General features: G+C 34.8%; 4 protein-coding genes across 4 annotated transcripts; 3 read left to right on the forward strand and 1 right to left on the reverse strand.

Moving 5' to 3' along the window:
- The first annotated feature begins 1,464 nt into the window (after positions 1–1,464).
- LOC125197124 (Peptidase M28 family protein) lies at positions 1,465–5,188 on the forward strand. The gene is made up of 12 exons (XM_048095829.2): positions 1,465–2,459; positions 2,856–2,923; positions 3,130–3,211; positions 3,302–3,394; positions 3,486–3,638; positions 3,709–3,777; positions 3,861–3,948; positions 4,019–4,102; positions 4,184–4,272; positions 4,411–4,527; positions 4,590–4,724; positions 4,875–5,188. The coding sequence occupies exons 1-12, from the start codon at positions 1,485–1,487 to the stop codon at positions 5,055–5,057; spliced, it is 2,136 nt and encodes a 711-aa protein (XP_047951786.1). The 5' UTR covers positions 1,465–1,484; the 3' UTR covers positions 5,058–5,188.
- Positions 5,189–8,680: 3,492 nt separating this feature from the next.
- On the reverse strand, positions 8,681–9,355 carry LOC125196735 (protein OXIDATIVE STRESS 3-like). The gene is made up of 2 exons (XM_048095347.2): positions 9,143–9,355; positions 8,681–9,015 (listed from the first exon to the last, which is right to left on the reverse strand). The coding sequence occupies exons 1-2, from the start codon at positions 9,253–9,255 to the stop codon at positions 8,805–8,807; spliced, it is 324 nt and encodes a 107-aa protein (XP_047951304.1). The 5' UTR covers positions 9,256–9,355; the 3' UTR covers positions 8,681–8,804.
- Positions 9,356–12,824: 3,469 nt separating this feature from the next.
- DER1 (DERLIN-1) lies at positions 12,825–15,710 on the forward strand. Its single transcript, XM_048089578.2, has 7 exons — positions 12,825–12,997; positions 13,674–13,800; positions 14,206–14,279; positions 14,453–14,546; positions 14,796–14,924; positions 14,995–15,155; positions 15,389–15,710. Exons 1-7 carry the CDS (start codon positions 12,981–12,983, stop codon positions 15,501–15,503), a joined length of 717 nt encoding a protein of 238 aa, XP_047945535.1. The 5' UTR covers positions 12,825–12,980; the 3' UTR covers positions 15,504–15,710.
- A 1,366-nt stretch (positions 15,711–17,076) lies between these two features.
- Positions 17,077–18,409, forward strand: LOC125196275 (profilin-like). The gene is made up of 3 exons (XM_048094725.2): positions 17,077–17,299; positions 17,661–17,798; positions 17,971–18,409. Exons 1-3 carry the CDS (start codon positions 17,168–17,170, stop codon positions 18,103–18,105), a joined length of 405 nt encoding a protein of 134 aa, XP_047950682.1. The 5' UTR covers positions 17,077–17,167; the 3' UTR covers positions 18,106–18,409.
- The last annotated feature ends 3,000 nt before the right edge of the window (positions 18,410–21,409 follow it).

Consider the following 21,409-nt stretch of genomic DNA (forward strand, 5'->3'; position numbering starts at 1 on the left):
TTTATATTGGAGTTGACAAATATCAATATTAGTCAATATATACTCATAATAAACACACATGTAATATCACCAAAGTGTTAGTGCCTAAAATGATTTATTTTCTCTAGATAAGTTCCCAAATCCTTACATTTTGTTCGTTCTCTTATTTCTTGCTATTTCTAATAGATGAAAACATTTATCTTCCATCTAATTTGGCAAGAAAAATAAAATAAATGCATTGTGCAAAATAAAAATGACTTTACTAACATACCTATGTTAAGAAAAAAAAATCAAATAAACATTGATTATAATTAAGACTACTAAAAAGAATCAGAAATTATTAATATCAACCTAAACAAAATAATATGTTGGAAAACGGAAAGAGATTTATAAGATTTATTTGCATGTAAATGCACAATTTTCGACATTATTTTGTTTTTTTTATTCAATTTTTTTAATCTAAATATATGAACTTTAGTTTTTTCCTGGAAACTAATTTTTGTCCAGCTGACGTGTTCGTCGTCGCCGACAACTAAAACGACGTCATTTTGTAAAATAAGTATATGAACTTCCGATATTTTCTGTTAATTTTCCTCAAATACACAACTTGCCAAACTTTAGGACACATTTCCATTTTCCAATGATTAATTAGAAAAGCTCAAATTCTGGTTTCAGACTGTATTCTGTATATTAATATTGGGCCCGATAAAGTAAACTTGACACGAACCAATCAGAATGTTAAAATTCTAAATAAAATTTTGACCCATTTTTCTTGTGCTCGACTATTAAATGGGTCGTAATATAAGCTTATACAACTATAGTAGTAGTATTTTTGTGACATATATCACATATTAATTGGGCTATTGTTTCCCAAACGTGTCTTCACAAATATTGGTAGGTCACATATGATTGAATTGTTACGAGGCCCAATAATCCGATAAATTTGCTAATAACCCTAATAAGCCTAACTACGAAACTCGATGGACGGGACCATAATTTTTATATTTAAATTTTAATCTGATTGGCTGACTAGTTAGTTGGAAATATCTACCTCAGAAAGTCAATATATAATACTCCCTCCGTCCACGAATAGAAGTCTCATTTCCTTCCGGCACAAGTTTTAAAAAATGTTAAGAAAAGTGATTGAAAGATAATTAATGGAATGCGTTGGTGGAACGTGGAACCTTTTACAATTTATGGAAATAAAGAACTGAGACTCTTATTTGCGGACAGTCCAAAATGGCAAAACGGGAGTCGACAAAGGAAGTATCCGATTGAAATTTTCTAATTGAAAAAAGTAACTACACTCAATTAGCCTATAATAATTTAAATAAAACTGACCTGGAATCCAATTTTACAAGTTTTAATATTCCCTAAATTCCAAAACAAACGTTACCTCAGTCCAGAAACTCCAAATTTCCGAAAAAATGCTCAATCAATCAATACTGAAGTGGACGCCTTCCCTCACTACATACTGAATCACAATACCGACAAAAACTTGTAAAATGGTGAGAACTAAATTCAAGAAATTTATGCACACAAAAATGTTGATTGCATCAGCAGCCGGCTTCATCACCATAGCCACCTCAATCTTCCTCACACTCCCCCAACCTCAACCTCATCCGCCCTCCTTCTTCCACTCCCTCTTCCTCTCCCAATCCGACAACAATTCCATCTCCCGCCACCTCCACACCCTCACCCTCCGCCCCCACATCGCCGGCTCCGACGCCAACGCCGCCGCCGCCGCCTACGTCCTCTCCACCCTCGCCTCCTACTCCATCCCCTCCCACACCGCCCCCTACTTCACCGCCCTCACCTTCCCCCTCCGCCGCTCCCTCACCTTAACCCCCCCGCCGCCGCTCCCGCCGCTCGAATTCTCCCTCCGCCAGGAAATCTACGCCGGCGACCCCTACGCCGCCGTCGCCGGCGAAGTCACGCCGACGTTCCACGCCTACGCGAAGTCCGGCGCCGCCAGCGGCCCGGCCGTGTACGCCAACTACGGCCGGGCCGAGGACTTCGCCGCCCTCGCCGCCGCCGGAGTGAACGTCTCCGGCGCCGTCGCGGTGGCGAGGTACGGCGAGATTTATAGAGGAGACATCGTGATTAACGCGGCGGCGGCCGGGGCCGCCGCCGCAGTGGTCTTCACCGACCGGAAGGATTACGGTGGGGAGAGGTGGTTTCCGGAGGAGCGGTGGATGCCGCCGAGCGGGGTGCAGGTGGGGTCGGTGTACACCGGCGCCGGCGATCCGACGACGCCGGGGTGGCCGAGCACGGAGGGGTGCGAGAGGGTCGCGGACGAGGAGGTGGAGGCGTCCGGGGAGGTGCCGCTGATTCCGTCGCTGCCGGTTTCGTGGGCGGACGGGGACGCGATTATGAGGTCGATGGGGGGACCGGTGGCGGACGAGGATTGGCAGGGAGGGAAGGATGCCGGGGTTTATAGACTTGGCCCGGGGCCCGGAGTTTTGAACTTGAATTATCAGGTTAGGAGCAGTTTGGTAGGATAGATAACTCATCTATCTTTATTAGAGTTATAATTTAAAATTTACTTCTCTGTTTAATAATACTAGAGTCATTTTGTCATTTTGGTACGTTCCATGGTAAAAGAGTCATTTTCCTTTTATGCGAAAGTCAACACATATTTTCACACCTATTTTACTCTCTCTTATTTTTTTTTTTATCTCTCTACCTTTTTCTCTCTTTATCTCTCTACTTTTTTCATTTTCCACTTTATTTTCCCTTTACTTAACTCACCTAACACAATTTTTCTTAATCTTTGTGCCGAAAAGAAACGCCTCCATTACTATGGAACCGAGGAAGTATGATTTTATCATATTTTGTTTATTTATCATATTTTCGTCTTTGTGTTGAATGTATAGGGAAAACAAGTGATAACCAAAATTGAGAATGTGATTGGGATCATCCAAGGATCAGAGGAACCAGATAGGTATGTTATTCCACTTTTATAAAATTGAATTTGAGGTTAGGAATTCCTAATATTTTGTTTGGTAAGTTGAAAAATTAACCAAGATTTGCTATAAACTTGAAGATGGTGAAGTGAATATTGTTGTGATCTAAAGGATGCATAATAAAATTCACAAAAGGATACAATTTTAATATCTATTGTTGACTTGTGTTAGAAGCAATTGGTAGGTATGTGATTCTTGGCAATCATAGAGATGCATGGACATTTGGAGCTGCAGATCCCAACAGTGGCACAGCATGTATGCTTGAGGTACTTACTTATAAACCATACTTAGTTTCTTAGAAGTTGGCTTTGATTCTCAAATCAGCTTATGATTAACTGTGTTCGACACGAATCAAGGTTGCTCGAAGAATGTGGAAGCTTCAGAAGAAGGGGTGGAAGCCGAGACGGACCATTCTCTTCTGCAACTGGGATGCGGAGGAGTACGGCCTGGTCTCTCTCCACCTCCACTAGTCCATTTCCCTCCTTTCCCACCGCGAAAACTCACAACTTTACTAACATCGAGTTGTGCTTCTCTTCTCAGATAGGATCGGTGGAATGGGTTGAGGAAAACAGACAGATGCTGGAATCACGAGCCGTGGCCTACTTGAACGTTGATGTTGCAGTTGCCGGACCTGGATTTGAGACCTCCGCAACTCCACAGCTTGATGAACTGCTTGTGCAATCTGCTAAGCAGGTGAAGTTAAATTTAATGGCAATAACTTGAAAAGTTGGATGGAAAATGTGAAGTTTGTGTGTTTTTTAAGGTTATGGATCCGGACAACTCATCACAGACGATTTATGATTCGTGGACTAGCTCGACAGGCGGTGCTAAGGTGAGTCCAGCGAAGTTTTCTTATTCGTTGAACTGGGGTCATACATGTCTGTTTCGTTGAACTGGATTTATGCATGTCTGGAGGTCGGGAGACTGGGAGGAGCAGGGTCGGATTATTCAGCGTTTGTGCAGCATATCGGTGTTCCTTCAGCCGATATTGGCATTGGCGGAGGTAAAATCAATTCATTCGAATATATAATCTTCACACTTGAACACAAAGTGGTGTCTTGAACTGCTCGCAGGTTATCCAGTGTACCACTCAATGTATGATGACTTTGTTTGGATGAGCAAATTCGGGGATCCGATGTTTCGAAGGCATGCTGCAGGTTAGTTTTGGTTGCCTTTCTAATCCAGGCATGAACAGGAGGAAATGTGTATCTTGTAACATGATGTCTGAATATTACCAGTGGCAAGTATTTGGGGTTTAGTGGCACTCAGGCTAGCGGACGACGTGATACTACCTTTCAACTACTTGTCTTACGCTCACGAGCTTCAGGTTCGTGCTTAATGCTTCTTTCTGTTAGGGCAAATTGTCGGAAAAAACATTCAGTTTGGTTGGATTTTAGTCCTTCCCGCAATTAGAAAATTGGCAAGAAAAAACCATGAGTTTCGCAATTGAATTCATGTAAAACAGATAAGTGCCGATGAATTGGAAGGTCAAGTGTTGCTCAAAGGCCTCACCATTGATCCCATGATCAAGTCCATCGATGAATTCAAGAAAGCGGCTATTCAGATAAATGATGAGATCAAGGTATGAGTTTCTCTCCCGTTTCAACGACCGCATCATATTTTGATGGATGCACAATCCGGCAGGCGCTGGAAGGAAGCTGGACAGCAATGTGGAAAGACGGTCAGAAGGTGCGAGAGGTGAACGACCGGCTCATGATGGCCGAACGTGCGTTCACAGACCGCGAGGGTCTTAAAGGAAGATCTTGGTATAAGCATTTGGTGAGTAGTAGTAGTATGTTTTTACTCTAAATCATTTCTGTCATAAACTGTATGTCGCAGTATGGAGCCTGAAAGGAAGTAAATCTATTTATTACATCCTGATTCCTAATATTCATATAAATATTTAGTTCCAACCCGATTCCATTTCAGGTCTATGCCCCAGCAAAGCACAATGACTATGGTTCTACGTTGTTTCCTGGTGTATATGATGAGATTGAGACAGCGAAGAGTGTGAATAGTACCGAGTCTTGGCGTGCGGTGCAGCACGAGATTTGGAGGGTGGCTAGAGTCATTAGGCAGGCTGCATTGTGCCTCAGAGCTGACCTGACATGAAAGTTTGGCTGTTTTGTTTATGATTGTTACAGATGGGTTGAAACAATTGTTATGTAATAGTCAAGTTCTTGATGTGTATAAACAAATAAACGATGATCACAATGATTGAACTTTCATTCTTGTTTGTCAAATTGTAGATTGTTATTGTGTACACGTATATGAAATAAAATGGTTGTTATTATAACAAATTTGGAGTTAAATTATTTGAGATTGATATGTACTACTCCATCTTTTTAAACTAAGTACTTTATTAAGTTGATTTGACATTATTAATAAAAATTAGATTGCTTTATATAAATAAAATAAAGAGTAAAGATCAAATATGGTCCCTGGCATATGACCGTTTTATTAATTTAGTCTTTAATATTATCTTTTTGATTATTTGGTCTCTCACAAATAAACTCGGATCCGAATCGATCCTCACTTAACAAAACCGTTAAAAAATAGACGATGACCGCAATTTGACTATATTAAATTACTAATGGTAATTAATTATACCTAATTATAATTCTTTGCATATTAGCAAAATTGGAAAAAAGATAGTATCAATTTCAAAATAAAATGAATAATTTATAAATTAATAGAAATTAAGAATTATAATTAAACATAATTAATTACCATTAGTAATTTAATATAGTCAAATTGCAATCACCGTCTATTTTTCGACAGTTCTGTTAAGTAAGGACCGATTCAGGTCCGAGTTTAAATAATCAAAATGATAATATTAAGGACCAAATTGATAAAACGATCATGTGTGAGAGACCACATTTGGCCTTTACTCTAAAATAAATAAATAAATATTTTATTAAATCTTAAATTGGATAAAGGTTGAGACGAAGGTAACTCTAGTAGTAGCACTACTTATTTTATGCAAATTGTTTGGCTTCATACAAAATCAACCCAGTGTCCAAATTATAGAGGATATCTATATCTCTATCTGAATTTAGAATTTTTTTATTAAAGCAATTTTATCACACCAAGTATTCCTAACTTTCAATTTAATGCTAGAAATGCATTATTGCTAGTGCTTGGATTCAATCAAAGTATTATTATCAGGTATTCACGTTTACATTTAATTAGTTTATTATTCAATATAATCATGGCTTTTATTCATCAAAAATTCAAAAATTGCATCTTCAACAATTAATTCGTTTAAATTGAACATAAACTCCAATTTTATTTACCACTTCACCACCAAAATCCCCAAATTAACTAAAAGAAGAGAAATTCCAAAAAAAAAAAAAAATACGATTTTTATTAAATTCACAGAGACGATCAGAGAGAAAAACATATCAACACTAAATTCAGAAAATCCGAAGCTCGCTCGAATCAATTCGCGACGATCTCATCGGGCTCCTCGTAGTTCGGATCCTTGGCGTCGACGGCGCGGACGTCAGCGCGGCCGAGCTCGTCGGTGGAGTAGCCGTCGCCGGCCCACGTGAACTTGCCGCCGTGGCCGCCTTTCTTCGGGGAGCCGACGAAGCCCGAGCCCGATTTGCGATCCTTCCGCAGCTCCGGCCCGTTGCCGTTGGGCTTGCCGCTGGTTTTGGAAGCTTTCTTCATCTTTGGAATTGGATCTGGAGTGAATTCAGTGTGTGTATTGATGGAAATGGATAGGGATAGGTATTTATATGCACTCGGAGTTTGAGCTAAATGGATAAGAACGAAATTTTTTTGGCAGTTTCTTTTATTTTAGTTTTGAATTATTTGTATATCTCGAGATAATATGTGTCCCTCTCTCATCATTTACCTAATTATCAGCGCTGAGTGACTCGTGCACTGCCAAGGTTTATTGAACCGGCGGTTAAAATCATTTTTCTGCTATCAATGAAATCGAAAGAAAGACAAAAAAACCAGTGCCTTTCGTATATATCGAGACTCATAGCTTGATTCTTTACTCATTCCATATTGGAAAAAATTGCAGGAAATCGTTCGCGTAACCGTCGGTTACGGTTCCAAACCGAAATCATGAGAATTATCCGAACCAAAATCGTCGATTTTTGAACCGTGGTTCGATTCAAGTTCAAAAAATTTTGAACCGAAATCGTGCTGGACCGCTGGTTCCGGATGGTTCTAAACTGGAACTGTGAAAAACCATGAAATCAAGCCGGAACTGCAAAAATAGCAAAAAAAAGACGGTTTGGAACCGTGAAAAACCGTAAAAAACCGCCGGTTTGAAACCGTAACCGTGAAACACCCTTGCGGTTCAGTTCCGGTTCAACAATTTCCAAAACCGGAACCGGCGGTTCCGAACCGTAACCACCGGTTCCTGAACCGTGGGCACCTCTAGCACTGAGTGCTCCGCCAACGTTTTCGTATATTATAAAGTTTTTTAAAAAAATTATACTATGTTTTTTATAATTCTAATAAATTCTTATTTTTAGATATTTCATTGTTCTTAATTTGGATGAATATCAGTGTAATTATCGGATAATGTGTTAAACAGATTGTCAGAAATTGGTGCAAACTAGTAGTACAACATAATTTTATTTTTTGCTAATGTGCATAAATTGTATATTGAATTAATATTGTAATGAATTTGTAAACGAATATATGGAAAAAAGTACATGATATAGTACTGCATAAATGCAAATTGTATAGTTGAAAAAAAGAAATAAAAAAGTGAATAGTAATAAATGAAGTTATACATTACCCATAGATTGGGCTTTGCAGGTATATAATTAGAGAGTGTAAAAATTTCCTACTACGAGATTATAGTGGACTAGTGGAGTATAGTGAAGTGAATATTTTTCTCTCTCCTATGGATGTTATTCATTTTCTTAAAATATTTTATTCATTACTTTTTTTGCCAAAAAATTAGATAGTACTACATTTTATTATTTTATTTTGTCCATCAAATATAACCATTTTTCATTCATAGTAATTAGCTACAATTATAGTGAGATGCATTCTTCATCCATTTATTCACTAATAATACATCTTTATATAATTCTTGACACTAGCGGTAAAGGTGTGACATATTCTCATCCACGATATTCAAATTTAAAATCTATTTCATCCAATTATGACTTTTTAAAGCCCGTATATTCACCTAGCTTTCTAGAATATGAGTAATAATAATCTACTTCATCCAATTATTAGTATTTATTAATTCTATAATCAAATGAATTAGTAAAATGTTAAAATAACGTCTTAAACTTTGTCCAAAAAATTTTAGTAATTGTATTTTTCTGGATAATACGAGTCTCAATTCCAAGGTATATATAGTACTCCTTCCGTTCCAAATACTCATATTTGGAGTCACTTATTATTATGACTCGGATTTTAAGAAAGAGTTAGAGTGTGTAATAAATAAAGTGAGATGTTAGAGTGTCTAATAAATGAAGTTAGATGGTAGAGTGTATAATTAATAAAGTGAGATAGTAAGTTGGGTGAAGTTGAGTCCCTTTTGACTTTTGATTTTTGTTTTGATTTATTTTAATGTAGATAATGACATTTTTATGTAATTTTGATGAAGAATGGGATAAAATTGTATAACGAAATATGAAAAATTCTAAAAATGACTCTTAAACTAGGACAGACTTTTTCTTAATCTTAATCTGGGACGGAGGGAGTATCATTCCACGTCTCTATCATATGGTGGTACCATGAGAGCAATAATATAGCTACGTACACATCTTATCTTCATTATCTTCAAAAAAGCATAATAAAGCTGCCATCAACAAAATTGATCGATAAATTATCACAAAAAAGGAAGAAGAAGACGAATTAATTTGCAGCTTAAGCTTAGCCATGAATGAACAAGGAGGTTTTATTCGCTATGGAAGAAGCACACGATGTTTTCGTGGACCTCTTCGCGATCGTCGCCTTTGGACCGAATTTGTAGCACGATTTGATCCTTCTCATCTCTCTCTTCCCCAGATCTTCGACGCTCTTCACTTTCGACAGCGATTCAAACGTCTGCGATTTTCCATCGTAGAACTTCGACAGCCCCCTCCTGCGACACATCGCATTCGCATTCATCAAAATCGAACTCATTTTCTCGATCGATCAATAGATCGATCGATTAATCGAGATCTCTCGATCACACACACACGCAGTAGACGAGAATGGAAGAGGCTTACTTGATGGGGAGCTGCTCCATGAGGTCTGCTAAATCGTAGAGAGGTCCGCTCGAAGAAGATGAATCGGCTGATGAAGGAGATGAAGGCCACTGCAGCTGTGGATTGGACGCCATTGATGTGATTTCCGCGGATGAAATTGAAAATAAGGGTTTTGAATTGGGAAAAAGGGGATTTGGAGAAGACGAGGTGTTTTGTTGAGTTTGAATGATGGAATGTGTGTGTTTATATATATAGTTTTTTAATTATTTGTATTTTTTATTCGGAAAAAGGGAAAAAGCGAAAAATATGTGGCTGAATATAGGGAGATTGGTCATTTTCGGAATGTGGCTATTCGAGTATAGATATGAATCCCATTGTACAAGAAAGTGGATAAGCTCTATTTGCTTTGGACACATCCAAATCCTAGTCATCCACTTTTTATAATTTTGGGAAACTAATTAGGTCAATCCACAGGCTGCCCACAGATTTAAAAACCATAGTATTATAAATATTAGGATATAGTTTCATTTAATGTATACTCATAATCTTGCAAACCATAGTATTATAAATGTTAGGAGATTGTTTCATTAAATGTATATCCATATTCCATAGTATTAGTATATCATTTCAATAGACGTCATTAATGAAATAGTAGATCATGTTATGAACGAAATAGTAGACAATGTTGTAGCAATGTTGCATGGAGAATCTTCTAAATTTCATATTCAAAATGCCAAGAGGAGATTTTTGCTATGGTACAATGATTTACAAAAAGTATCAAATGTATCATAACATTATTAGAATAAATATGAAAAATTATCTTTAGATGACGCTTGTGGGTCTTAAGTAAGTCTGCCAGCGAGTTGTAATACATAGTGCTATCAACAAAATAGTAGACCATGTTATAGTGATGCACATTGTTCGTGAGTTGTATAGATGTCACAAGAGCACCCAACACTGTCATTGAAGACATCAGAAGGGTTGAGGATTGTGACATCATCGCAGGAGTCGGTGATGTCTAAAAGCGCATGTCAAAAGATAGTCGGTGGTCTACGATGGATTCAAGCATGGTGGTTAGGCCGGATCCATGGTGGAGGTGGTGTGCGTGTCATTATGTCATATAACAAATTATCTATGCCTGATGCATACGGAAGAAGTCGTATTGTGCCTTATGCGTACCGTATAATTGTTAGTAGTCTTGGATTGTCGAAGATCCTCATATAGTCATCGTTGAATGTAATCTAAATGCCTTGACAGAATAATCTCATGAAGTGTTCTTGCTCGCTAATTCAGTTAAGTACAAGTATTTAACTAATTTATCATCGATGTTGTTTGCTCGTATGATGCAAATGCAATTGGCATAGTAAATTACCACTTATTAATCAAATCCATGACTTATTGATTGGATTACAAATATTTAATAACAAGAGAATGGAAAGAATAAACTTCATATTAGATAATTAATAACAATAATTAATGTGAGATATAAATGCAACAGAAACGTAAAACAAAGTATATATAAATACAAAAATAACGGTTTCATTTATGCCAAAAATGAATTCCTCACTCAAATGAAGCCCTCATAGCAAATTATTTTTTTTGAAATATTTCTATTTTGTTTTTTAAGTTTTTGACGCAACAGCAACAAGAGATCTAGCTGTAATTATTTATCCATTTTTTTGTCCTTATGCTTTTCCCAATCCTAGCTTATCCCTGAGACTAATAATAAAAAACTAATTACTATTTTTAATAGTAGTATTGTTTTATTTCTAGTTGGATAAATATAATCTTAAAACTGTTAAAATTCACGAGGTAGAGATTTACATAATAATTTAGTCATTTATATTGTGATCCCGAGGTAGAGATTGTGGCAACAAAAGTTAATGGTCAAATTTAATTTATATAAATACAATATAAAAATCAATAATGTTGATACTAAATAATCAAAACAAACAAAACGTATAATAATAATAAATGTTTTTGGAAATTCCAAGAAACGAATAGAATTGTGTATTTCATTACATTGCATGCAATTATTTCTACCACCAATAAAAATAAATAAGGGCAAATCCAATTGTGCAATGAGTCACAAAATACGAATATATAATTAGATCCAACAAATTTAGATTTTCATATAGTTTAAAATTTTAAAATACTCATTACATGATACTAATTTTTATTAGTATATTAGATCCCAAACCAATCTAGATGCATTATATATAAGTCATAAGACCCCTATATAAATTAATAAGAACTCCAACTAAATGACAAAAAAGGGGCAATCCAAATTGCAAAAGAAATGCAAAACCACTAGGGATAAGGAATATGACTCATGTTGACAAAACCAATAAAATAATGAGATGTAACAAAATGCAAGGAATAATTGATTTTGAATATTGATATGTTGGGTCATTGTATGAAGTAGTACTATCTTACTTGATAATTAAGACATCAAAACAAATAAATGAAGGGTCTTCTTAGTCTGATTGGTTCGTTGATACATTCTAATATAAAGATATCGTATACATTCATGCTACCAACAATAAGTCACCAACAAAATGATTAGACTTAAAATCAATCCAATTAAAGATTTATCTAAAAAATTAAGATTAATCATGGCTTCATAAACCCTAATCCTGAGCTTGGATCTATTCATAGCCACACACCAAAAGAAGTTACCAGATATGAATTTAGATCCACTGCTGAATAATGACTTTGAATTGATAGACTAAGTTAGTGTTGGGATCATCAACTGCACATTAGTTTGATATTGTCCACTCTGGATGGAGTACTCAAGCCTGTACGAATTTGTTTTTGGGTCACTTCCATCTCACATCGGATAAGTGAGGAAAGTTGGATTAGTATATAAGTGTTATCCATCCCTAATTAGTTTGTGGCCTTTTGGGGGTGACCCAAAAACAAATCTGTATGGGCTTGGCTCCACCCAAAGTGGACAATATATCAAACTAATGTGCAGTCGATGATCCCAACAACTGATATCACAGCCAAGGTGGCTTTGGGTTGGGCCTGGAGGGCCTGGATGACTCTAGTTTGAGTCGGGTCCATAATATCTCGATGTATCGACTATGTGTTCCCAATATGGTCCATCCCTAATTAATTTGACCCAACAGGTAGTTTGCAAAACATTTTTTCTAATAAATAGATCGAGATTCTAATTAGTATGATCAAAAAATAAACGAGAAACTAATATTTATACAAGGCCCAACAACAACTCCAAGCAAAATTGATGGTCATGTAAGCCCACCAAATAGTATAGAGGCCCAAGATGCTGCCTAGAGCCCATTTATAAAAAAAAAATGCACTGTGAATTGGATAAATACAAAATCAATCTATTAAATAATGGAAATAGTGCTCATTTTTTAAAAAAAATTATATAACCAATGCTATTTTTTGCAGCAATGATGTTTCATTTTCAATAATAAGTTGTGAATTCAAGCTATGTACGTTGCATAATTATGTAATTTCAGTTTGATTAAAAAAGTACTTTAATTCAATAATAATAATTCAAATATTACTTTAATGATTTACATGGAAATTATTATTATTATTAGTATTATTATTATTATTATTATTATTATTATTATTATTATTATTATTATTATTATTATTAATTTCTGTTGTTTTGGTAGTACTATAGCGAAGGTTCTAGGTGATTTATTAACATAGAATTCATCGCATTTATTTAATTCTACAATCTTTCTCTTCTTCGTTAAGCAAATTCCTCTACCTTCATTGCTCTTCCACCACACGCGCTCGCTGACAATTCTCAGTTGCCGAATTTTGGCCGGATCGTTTGTGTTGATCACCTCTTCAATCGAACTGATTTTCTAGATTCGCAATGTCTTCACCTGCTGAGTAATTTCAATTTTCCCTCTCTCTGTGCTATTGCTGTGCTTAGCTATATGAATATTATGCTCAACACTTGACTAGAATTCGCAATTAAAGGTTAATTTATGGTTTATGCGTTAGTTGCTGCTCGTGTTGTGGAAATGGAAGCCCCTCGCAATTGACTGGTTTCATTTTCGATTTCCGGTTTGTGTTTGGATGTGCAACTGTTAGTTTTTCGATTTCCGGTTGTGTTTGGATGTGCAACTGTTAATTTGTCGATTTTGAGGTGAATAAGTTACCGGAATTAGCTTAATCTGAGCTTAGTTTTGTGTGTGCGAGGGAGAAAGAGAGAGGATGACCTAATTAAGGTTATAAAATGGCCAAATTCTCAATTTTGAGGATATTTTGGATGCTAAAAGTAAAATGTTGAAGTTTAGATTTCTGGAGATTACTGGAATCAATGCATGAGGAAGACTGAAATACTTCTACCGATACCTTTGTGGAAAATATTTTCTTTGATATTTTGGTTGAAGTCTAGTTATGTTGCGGGTGATTAATTTGGTGTATTCTAGGTGACTTGATCTATTGGTTTCTGCCATTGTGAGTTTTGGTTTCATCTATAACCACTTAATTTACAGGAACGATTATTAGTTGAAAGTGTTTATCTTAGAATATGATGTTTTTATATCTTCGTTTTGTACAGATATTATCAATCGCTTCCACCTATAACTAAATTTTATGGGACTGCATGCTTAGCGGTGACTGTTGTATGTCAAATTGGGCTACTCAGTCCTGCAGATATTGAATACTTCTCAATCTTGGATTGGCAGGTAAACATTTTACTTTTTAGTATAAATGATTCTAATACTTTACATCTGTGATGTGTACAAAGATTATGCTTTACATCATGTGGTTATTTATGATTTTTTTTGCAAGAGTGTAAATCTCAGTTAATGTTTACACTGTCATTTGAGTTTCTTTGCTGAGAACATTGATGAGTGAAGTAGTTGTTCTTTTGATTTTTGTTTAATCTTGAGTGTGTGAGAGTGTGTATTATGCACTGAGAATAGGAGTATGAAATATAACATGTTCTCGATCCCTAAGTCGTGCTGTCGTTTCGTATCTTGTTTATGAGTGACAGAGCAGACAATTGGTAGTTACAAGATTTAATATAATATATTTACCTGTTTTAGTGATAGTTTCTGAAATATGGATCTTTTTTTTCTTGTCAACAGGTCTGGCGATTAATTACCAACTTCTTTTTTCTTGGAAAGTTCTCTATCAATTTTGGTATTCGGCTCTTAATGATGTAGGTCACATTTAACCATGATTAGATATCGACAAAGTCAAATAGTTATATTTTGTTCCCGATCTTTGCTACTAATTGTAATAAAAAATTATTGGGCAATTTTGCTGTTCTATGTGCTGCTAGGTTGCAGCCTTTCAAAATAATCCATTGATAGTTTTTTCTTGTTTCTCTAGAGCAAGATACGGAGTTCAACTTGAAAATGGGCCTTTTCAGAGACGCACAGCTGATTTCTTGTGGATGATGTTGTTTGGAGCTATCTCTCTACTGGTATGGAACTCTGTGTGACTGCTCATGCGATTGCTTTGCTGTTACATGCCCCAAACATATTTCATTTTCGTCGTTGTGAATATCTGGCAGTTAATATGTCTTGCAGTTCATATTATGGCAGTTACAAGATTGAATATATAATTTAGGCTTATAATTAAGTTACCCTCTACCTACTTTAGGAGATTTTTGCATGACTATATTTTTCTGGTTCACCATGTTCATGCCTTATGCCTCTTTCTGTCTGTGCAGGTTTTGTCTATCATCCCCATATTCTCGTCCCCTTTCTTAGGAATTTCACTTGTTTTCATGCTTCTATATCTCTGGAGTAGAGAATTCCCGACTGCCAAAATCAACTTATACGGACTTGTGACTCTTAAGGTATTTTACTTATCTAGTCCAATGCTTTCGTATTGGTCGTGTACTTACAATAATTTGGCCCTCATGACAGGCATTTTACTTGCCATGGGCGATGCTCTGCTTAGACGTCATATTTGGTTCTCAACTTGTGCCTGATCTTTTGGGCATTGTAGCTGGGCATCTCTATTACTTCTTAACAGTACTGCATCCGCTTGCTGGCGGGAAGAACATCCTAAAGACGCCTGCATTTATGTATCCTTTTGTGTTGCTTTTCGATGTGATATCTCATTATTGTTTCTCGGCAATTTGCCTTTTGCAGGGAGATACAGTTGGAACATGAGAGTGTAATATCTTATTTGAATTTCTCTTTACCTACAATCTTATAATCAAGAAAATCCCATGGCCTATCTCGGTTTCTCACTGAAACATTCGCTCATTGCTTATTCTTACTGGTTGATGATACTTTCCTTGACTAGTATACTCAGCCATAGACAAGTCATGAAGTGGAGAATCGGTGCTCCTCCACCGAGCGCTGTTGCTCAGCAAGAGAGGGCTACTGGTGTTGCTTTCAGGGGAAGATCGTATCGTCTTGGTGGTTAACACGTTTATACTGCAAATCTCCGCGTAATTGGAAGTAGGTTGCACACAAATTATTGAAACAGCTGTGGATATCAAAAGTGAGTTCGGTTTTTCGTTTTTTCTACAATGGCAGGACTAGATATATTCCTTACTTGGGTATCTGATTATAAGACTGGCATTTATTTGCTGCAGTTTCTTACGAAGGAATGCATTTCTAATTTTTACAAACTCCATTAAACGTTCCATGTTGCATTTCTTGCTGTTTCTTTTGATATTCTATGCTGTTAGCATTTGGTGAATTTTGAAATTTAGACTGCACTTTGTCACAAATTTAATATTTGACTGACTCGATTGGAGAGATTTGGGAATTTAAGCATGGAGTATTGTTTTATCATCTATTAATAAAAATTATGGGTAATTTTAATTCAAGTGTTCTTATAAATTTATAATGTGTCATTTGATGGACATGGTGGTTTTGTTAAACTGTGTATTGATCCTTCAGGTGATTCCTCATTTATATTCTAATTTTCCAATTTGTTTGTTTGTTTGTTTTGGTTTAAGGTGTTTTGTATAACTATCCTTGTTGGACTAGTTTTCTTCTTTTTCTAGACTATATATTTTTCTTATGCTTGCCGTATTTATGGCCTTTTCTCTTTCATAAAAAATAATATCTCTACCATTTTTGAAGTTGTAATGTTTTTGCCACCAATTCATGCTTTAAATCAATGTTGTTTCATTTTTCCTGTAGAATACATTTATTTTAGATTCCATGGGCTGGACAATATTGGGGATTTTGAAGAACTAAATAAATTGGAAAACCATATTATAAATTCATATTTATAAGGTTTGTGTCGAGTTTGTAAATTTGCTCAAAGTTTCGTGTGTTTTCATAATTGATGGATGTTCTTTGATTGGGCCTATGACATCTCGTTTCTTATTTGGCATAAATTGAAACAATAGTATATGGAGTGATAATTTTGCAAATAAAAGCGAAAAGCCGAAAATATGTGGACAAAAAAAATTAATACTATTAACATTAACAATAATACTGTACTATGATTTATACGATATCATCAAAGCAAAATATATAATGTGATCAACTTCATCAAAGCAAAATATAAAATGTGATCAACTAGTAACTTATGAGACCAACAAGCATGGGAACTTTACAAACAAACAAAATATTTAAAATTTATATTTTTAATTTCAAATAAAATATAATAAACTAATTTTGTAATTATAATTATTGCATACGTATTTAAATAATTTAATAGTTTATAAGTCGAGTTGTCAATCGACACGTATAGTTGCAAGCCGATTATCGAGCACCTAATAAACCATTAATCAATTGTTCAAATATATATTGAAAAATAGTAAAAGACATAAACTTAGAGAAATAAATATTTGACTTCATCAATACATGTCACGTGTATATAACAAGGATTAATTTAGTAAATGAAACGCGCATGAAATATGATTCGGGCTAAAGTATCGGGCGTAGTCGAATGGACAGTATGTATGGTGAGGAGAGAATCAAGCAATGCCTCCCACATTCATGCCTTTCCTCATTATATCTTCAAATACATGCTATTTTCCCCCAATATTCACACCCAATTATATAAATACAATCTTACATTCTTCATTTATCTTTGTCTGAAAAAGTAAAAAATCAACCAGAAAGAAAAATGTCTTGGCAATCATACGTAGATGATCACTTGATGTGTGACATTGAGGGACAAGAGGGCCTCAAACTCGCCTCCGCGGCCATTATGGGACATGATGGCGCCGTCTGGGCTCAGAGCGCCAACTTCCCTCAGGTTTGATCAGAGAGGGAGAGAGTTTTTTGCGTAAAATTTTAAATTAGGCTATGCACGTGCATTGTGTCACGATGATCTTCTATTTGAAATTGTACTAAGGAGCTTTAATTAGTGATTAATAAATTATAATTAGAGATTGTTGTATTCAAAGATAATAATTTTTTATGTTTCATTGTGATGCTATGCAGTTTTGCACAACGATGCACACAAAATATTGTAAATACGTTGATGATATATGAATAATTTTATTTTATTTTTGGTTTAGTAGGAGTTTTAGCGGTCTTTGCTTCTATACGACATTTGAATGTATGCAAAATTTTGTGAATGATGAATTTAATGTGTTGTGGATCGGTGGCTGCAGCTAAAGCCTGACGAGATCAATGGCATAACGAAGGATTTTGACGAGCCAGGATCCCTTGCCCCAACTGGCCTATTCGTAGCTGGCCAGAAGTACATGGTCATCCAAGGAGAGCCTGGTGCCGTTATTCGCGGAAAGAAGGTATATAGTTAAAACTTTCTATTTAACCAATCATAGCAACGGAATTTGAACCCAAGACCTGATCTCGTAAATGAAGATCTTTAGATGCCTCGATTTTTCCATATACAATGTCTCATGTTAGGGTGTTATTTCCTTCGTTAATAAATATTCTAATGTTCGACTCGATTGACAGGGGTCGGGAGGGATTACGATCAAGAAGACGGGACAAGCAATGGTTGTTGGGGTGTACGAGGAGCCAGTGACACCAGGGCAGTGCAACATGATTGTTGAAAAGCTGGCTGATTATCTCATTGATCAAGGCCTCTAAGCTCTATTAATTAATTACTCATTATTTCTCAATCTCCAATTTGTTAATAATATCAATTTTATTAGATTAAGTGAGTTATTATTAATCACGATTCCAGACCTATGCAAAAATAAATGAGCAAAAATAATATAGTTGTTTAGAGATAATGAGCTCATGATATATGTATTTGCTAGCACTTTTTAGATTAGATGAGTGTGTTTTTTTTCTTTTATTTATTTTTATTTAAATTTAAGTTATGTATACCGGATGTTGCCACTATTTTGATCAAGCTAAATCAAATAATTGATGTGTTTCTTCTGTTGAATTTTATGTTATGTTATTGTAATTTATGTATCAAACTATATTACTATGAAGGAACATATAGTTCTCTTGTATTTATAAAAGTATTTTTTTAGCTGTTTGGTTTGTTTTTTTTTAAAGTCTCCCAGTCTAAACTGAAGCAATAAAAATAATTAAGCTTCTACTCTCGTAGTGTTAGACTTTATTGGGTTAATTTCACAAAAATAATGTGTTGACTTCCCTAAAAATATTATTTCTTCTAAGTCATTAAATTAGAAAAAATTGGGTGGAAGATGCACGACTTAATAGAAAATTCGTGATTCGGTATATTTATATGGAGTATGTTTAAAGTTCAACTAGATTATTTTTTCTCAATTTATCAATGTTGATATTTGTATTGGTTAATTTGGTTATGTGGAAGTCTAGAAAAAACAATGAGATATTAATATTTAGTGGAATATTCTCTAAAAAAAGATAAAAATTCAGTGGGAATCATCATAAAATATACTCCCTCCGTCTGCGATTAGGAGTCCCAGTCACTTTTGCAAACCTATTTTATAAAAATGATAAAAAATAGTTAAAGTGGAGAAATGATAAAATAAAAAAGAGAATAATGTTGAGAAGACTCTTGTCAATATTATTCTCTCTCTTACTTTACCATTTCTCCACTTTAACTATTTTTTATTATTTTTATAAAATGGGTGCGCAAAAGTGACCGGAACTCCTAATCGCGGACGGAGGGAGTAAATGCTAGCACTAATATCTTCAACCAAGATCTCATAGTACATTTTAGACTATTATTAATAAGTCGATAGAAAGAAAAAGAGGTTAAATTCCCATGTGAAAATAGCTAATATTGTCATGATTGTAGACTTAAAAATTCCAGTCAACCAAAATATCATATCAATACTTAATTATTCACAGATCCTCATTTTAAAATAAAAATAAGTTATTTTCACAGTTATGGAACAGCTATCGCTAATTATGGCTTCTACCTAACAATGAATTAATTTGTGTGGAATGATTACAAAACATCAATTTGACGATTAACTAAATCTATCTATGTGATCATGTAAATGAGTGAAAAATGTAGTAGCATAACCTATCTATATAAAAAAAGGCTTCATCATTATGAATCAAGTTACTCAAAGTCAACTCAAGCTACACAAATATGTGTAAGTGACGATCCTCTTGTGTCACTTTTGCTTTTTATTTAGATATATAGTTTCTACTTACAAAATTTAATATCACATTAGTGTCCAAATTGGGGTGACTTTGAAAAGTTAAAATGGCCAAGGAATTATCTTGATATTTATAGTTACATACGTCGACGAAAAACAGTCTTAGCAGTTGACAATATACTGTATTCCCACCCCGCCTTTCTTGGTCGGGTCAAACCATGATCCAAGTTTGGTTTGACCTGCACTTAAGTCGGTAAATACAATTTTTTTGTAGTGTTATTATTATTATTATTATTATTTGGCCAGTCTGTAAGAAATGGAGAGTAGTGGCTTGGTGTAGACAAGCATAATGCCCAATTTAGTCCTCAAATCTTTGTGGGATCCTTCAGATGGATTCAATGTCACAAAAAGCACCCAACAATTTTCCAATTTGCTCATTCAAACCTGTCACTAGTATTTTTGGCTTGTTGGTTGTAGACATATTATAATAATTAACGTTAAAAATATACATACATATATGTCTATATGTCTACGCACACATATATTACTATATCAGAGCAATAATGTGTTGGATTTTATGGCAACGGTGCATATATATAGTTGTCATACACTAGATTGAAATTTACACCAAGTTAACGTTAGTAAAGTTGTTTGTAACGAGAGATTCATGGGACTTAAAAACCTAGGTTATTGAGTCGGTTTTCGACTCAAGTAACTTGGGACATATGGAGTGTTGCCTTATATAAATCGTGGTTGTTTGGCTGTTATTTTGTTGAACGCTCTACTGATCACTCTTGGCGATTTAATAATCTAATTTTCCGCAAATTGAAGCCAAATTCAAGAAGATAATAGTGAAAGTTTCTTTTTTCAGTTATATCACTAGATTTTGATTTTTCATATATAAATATAATTAAAGTATCCACTTCATACATGAATTTCCCTAATGTTTCTTTTTTTTTCACTTAACAACTAAACAGACATTCAAGGTCACTCGTACTCTCCAATTTATTAATTGGAACTTGATTAAAGATCATGAATATGGTTTAACTTGATTTAATTAGGATATGTTAAATGATTAAATTTAAACCATTTACAAAATCACCTTTTAAATAATAGTGCATTTTATATCCTCATTAACATTCATCTTTCATTGACAGATATCATCCAGACTAAGCAATGGCATCATTCTCACAAATCTCTCAATATCTCTCTATACTATTTTTTTTATTATTTTGTATATTCCATAAAATAAAAATATATACAAATTATAAATATTTGGGGGGAGGAATAATTGTATAACATACTCATTCTTACGTACCAATACAACAACCATAATGTAGTGATGGGATACACACATACAATGCTCATGATCATGATTTGCTGGTCCAAGAGAAAATTCATCAGAGGGCCACAATATTTTTAATTATGTTATAGTATTAAAAAATATATAAAACAAAACATAACAAATCCTCCTTTTAATTATTTTTAAAATAAATTATTTTCTTTGTAAACACCATACAAAATTTAATAACTCAAAGACACCATATGTACTTGAATTTGATTTGCATAACTAATTGGCATATCAAGAAAAATTGAAAAAGTATGTAAAATAGTATTTGTATGATTGTGAGTTTAACTAATTAACTGACAATTACTTGACACATTGTTTTCCCTGGAAACAATTGACTAATTAATTAAAGAGACATGGTTTTAACATTATGGTACTAAAATATTGAAGTAAAAGGGGCAAAAGAGAATAGTGTGTGGATCACTTGTTGGCAAATAGTATCACTAAACAACTAGCAATCAATCATTGTGAGACCATATTAATTATTGAAAAAAAA

The sequence above is a fragment of the Salvia hispanica genome, chromosome 4, assembly GCF_029641045.1.
Source record: "Salvia hispanica isolate PSC_SH4W2 chromosome 4, Shi_PSC_v1, whole genome shotgun sequence".
Classification (NCBI taxonomy): domain Eukaryota; kingdom Viridiplantae; phylum Streptophyta; class Magnoliopsida; order Lamiales; family Lamiaceae; genus Salvia; species Salvia hispanica.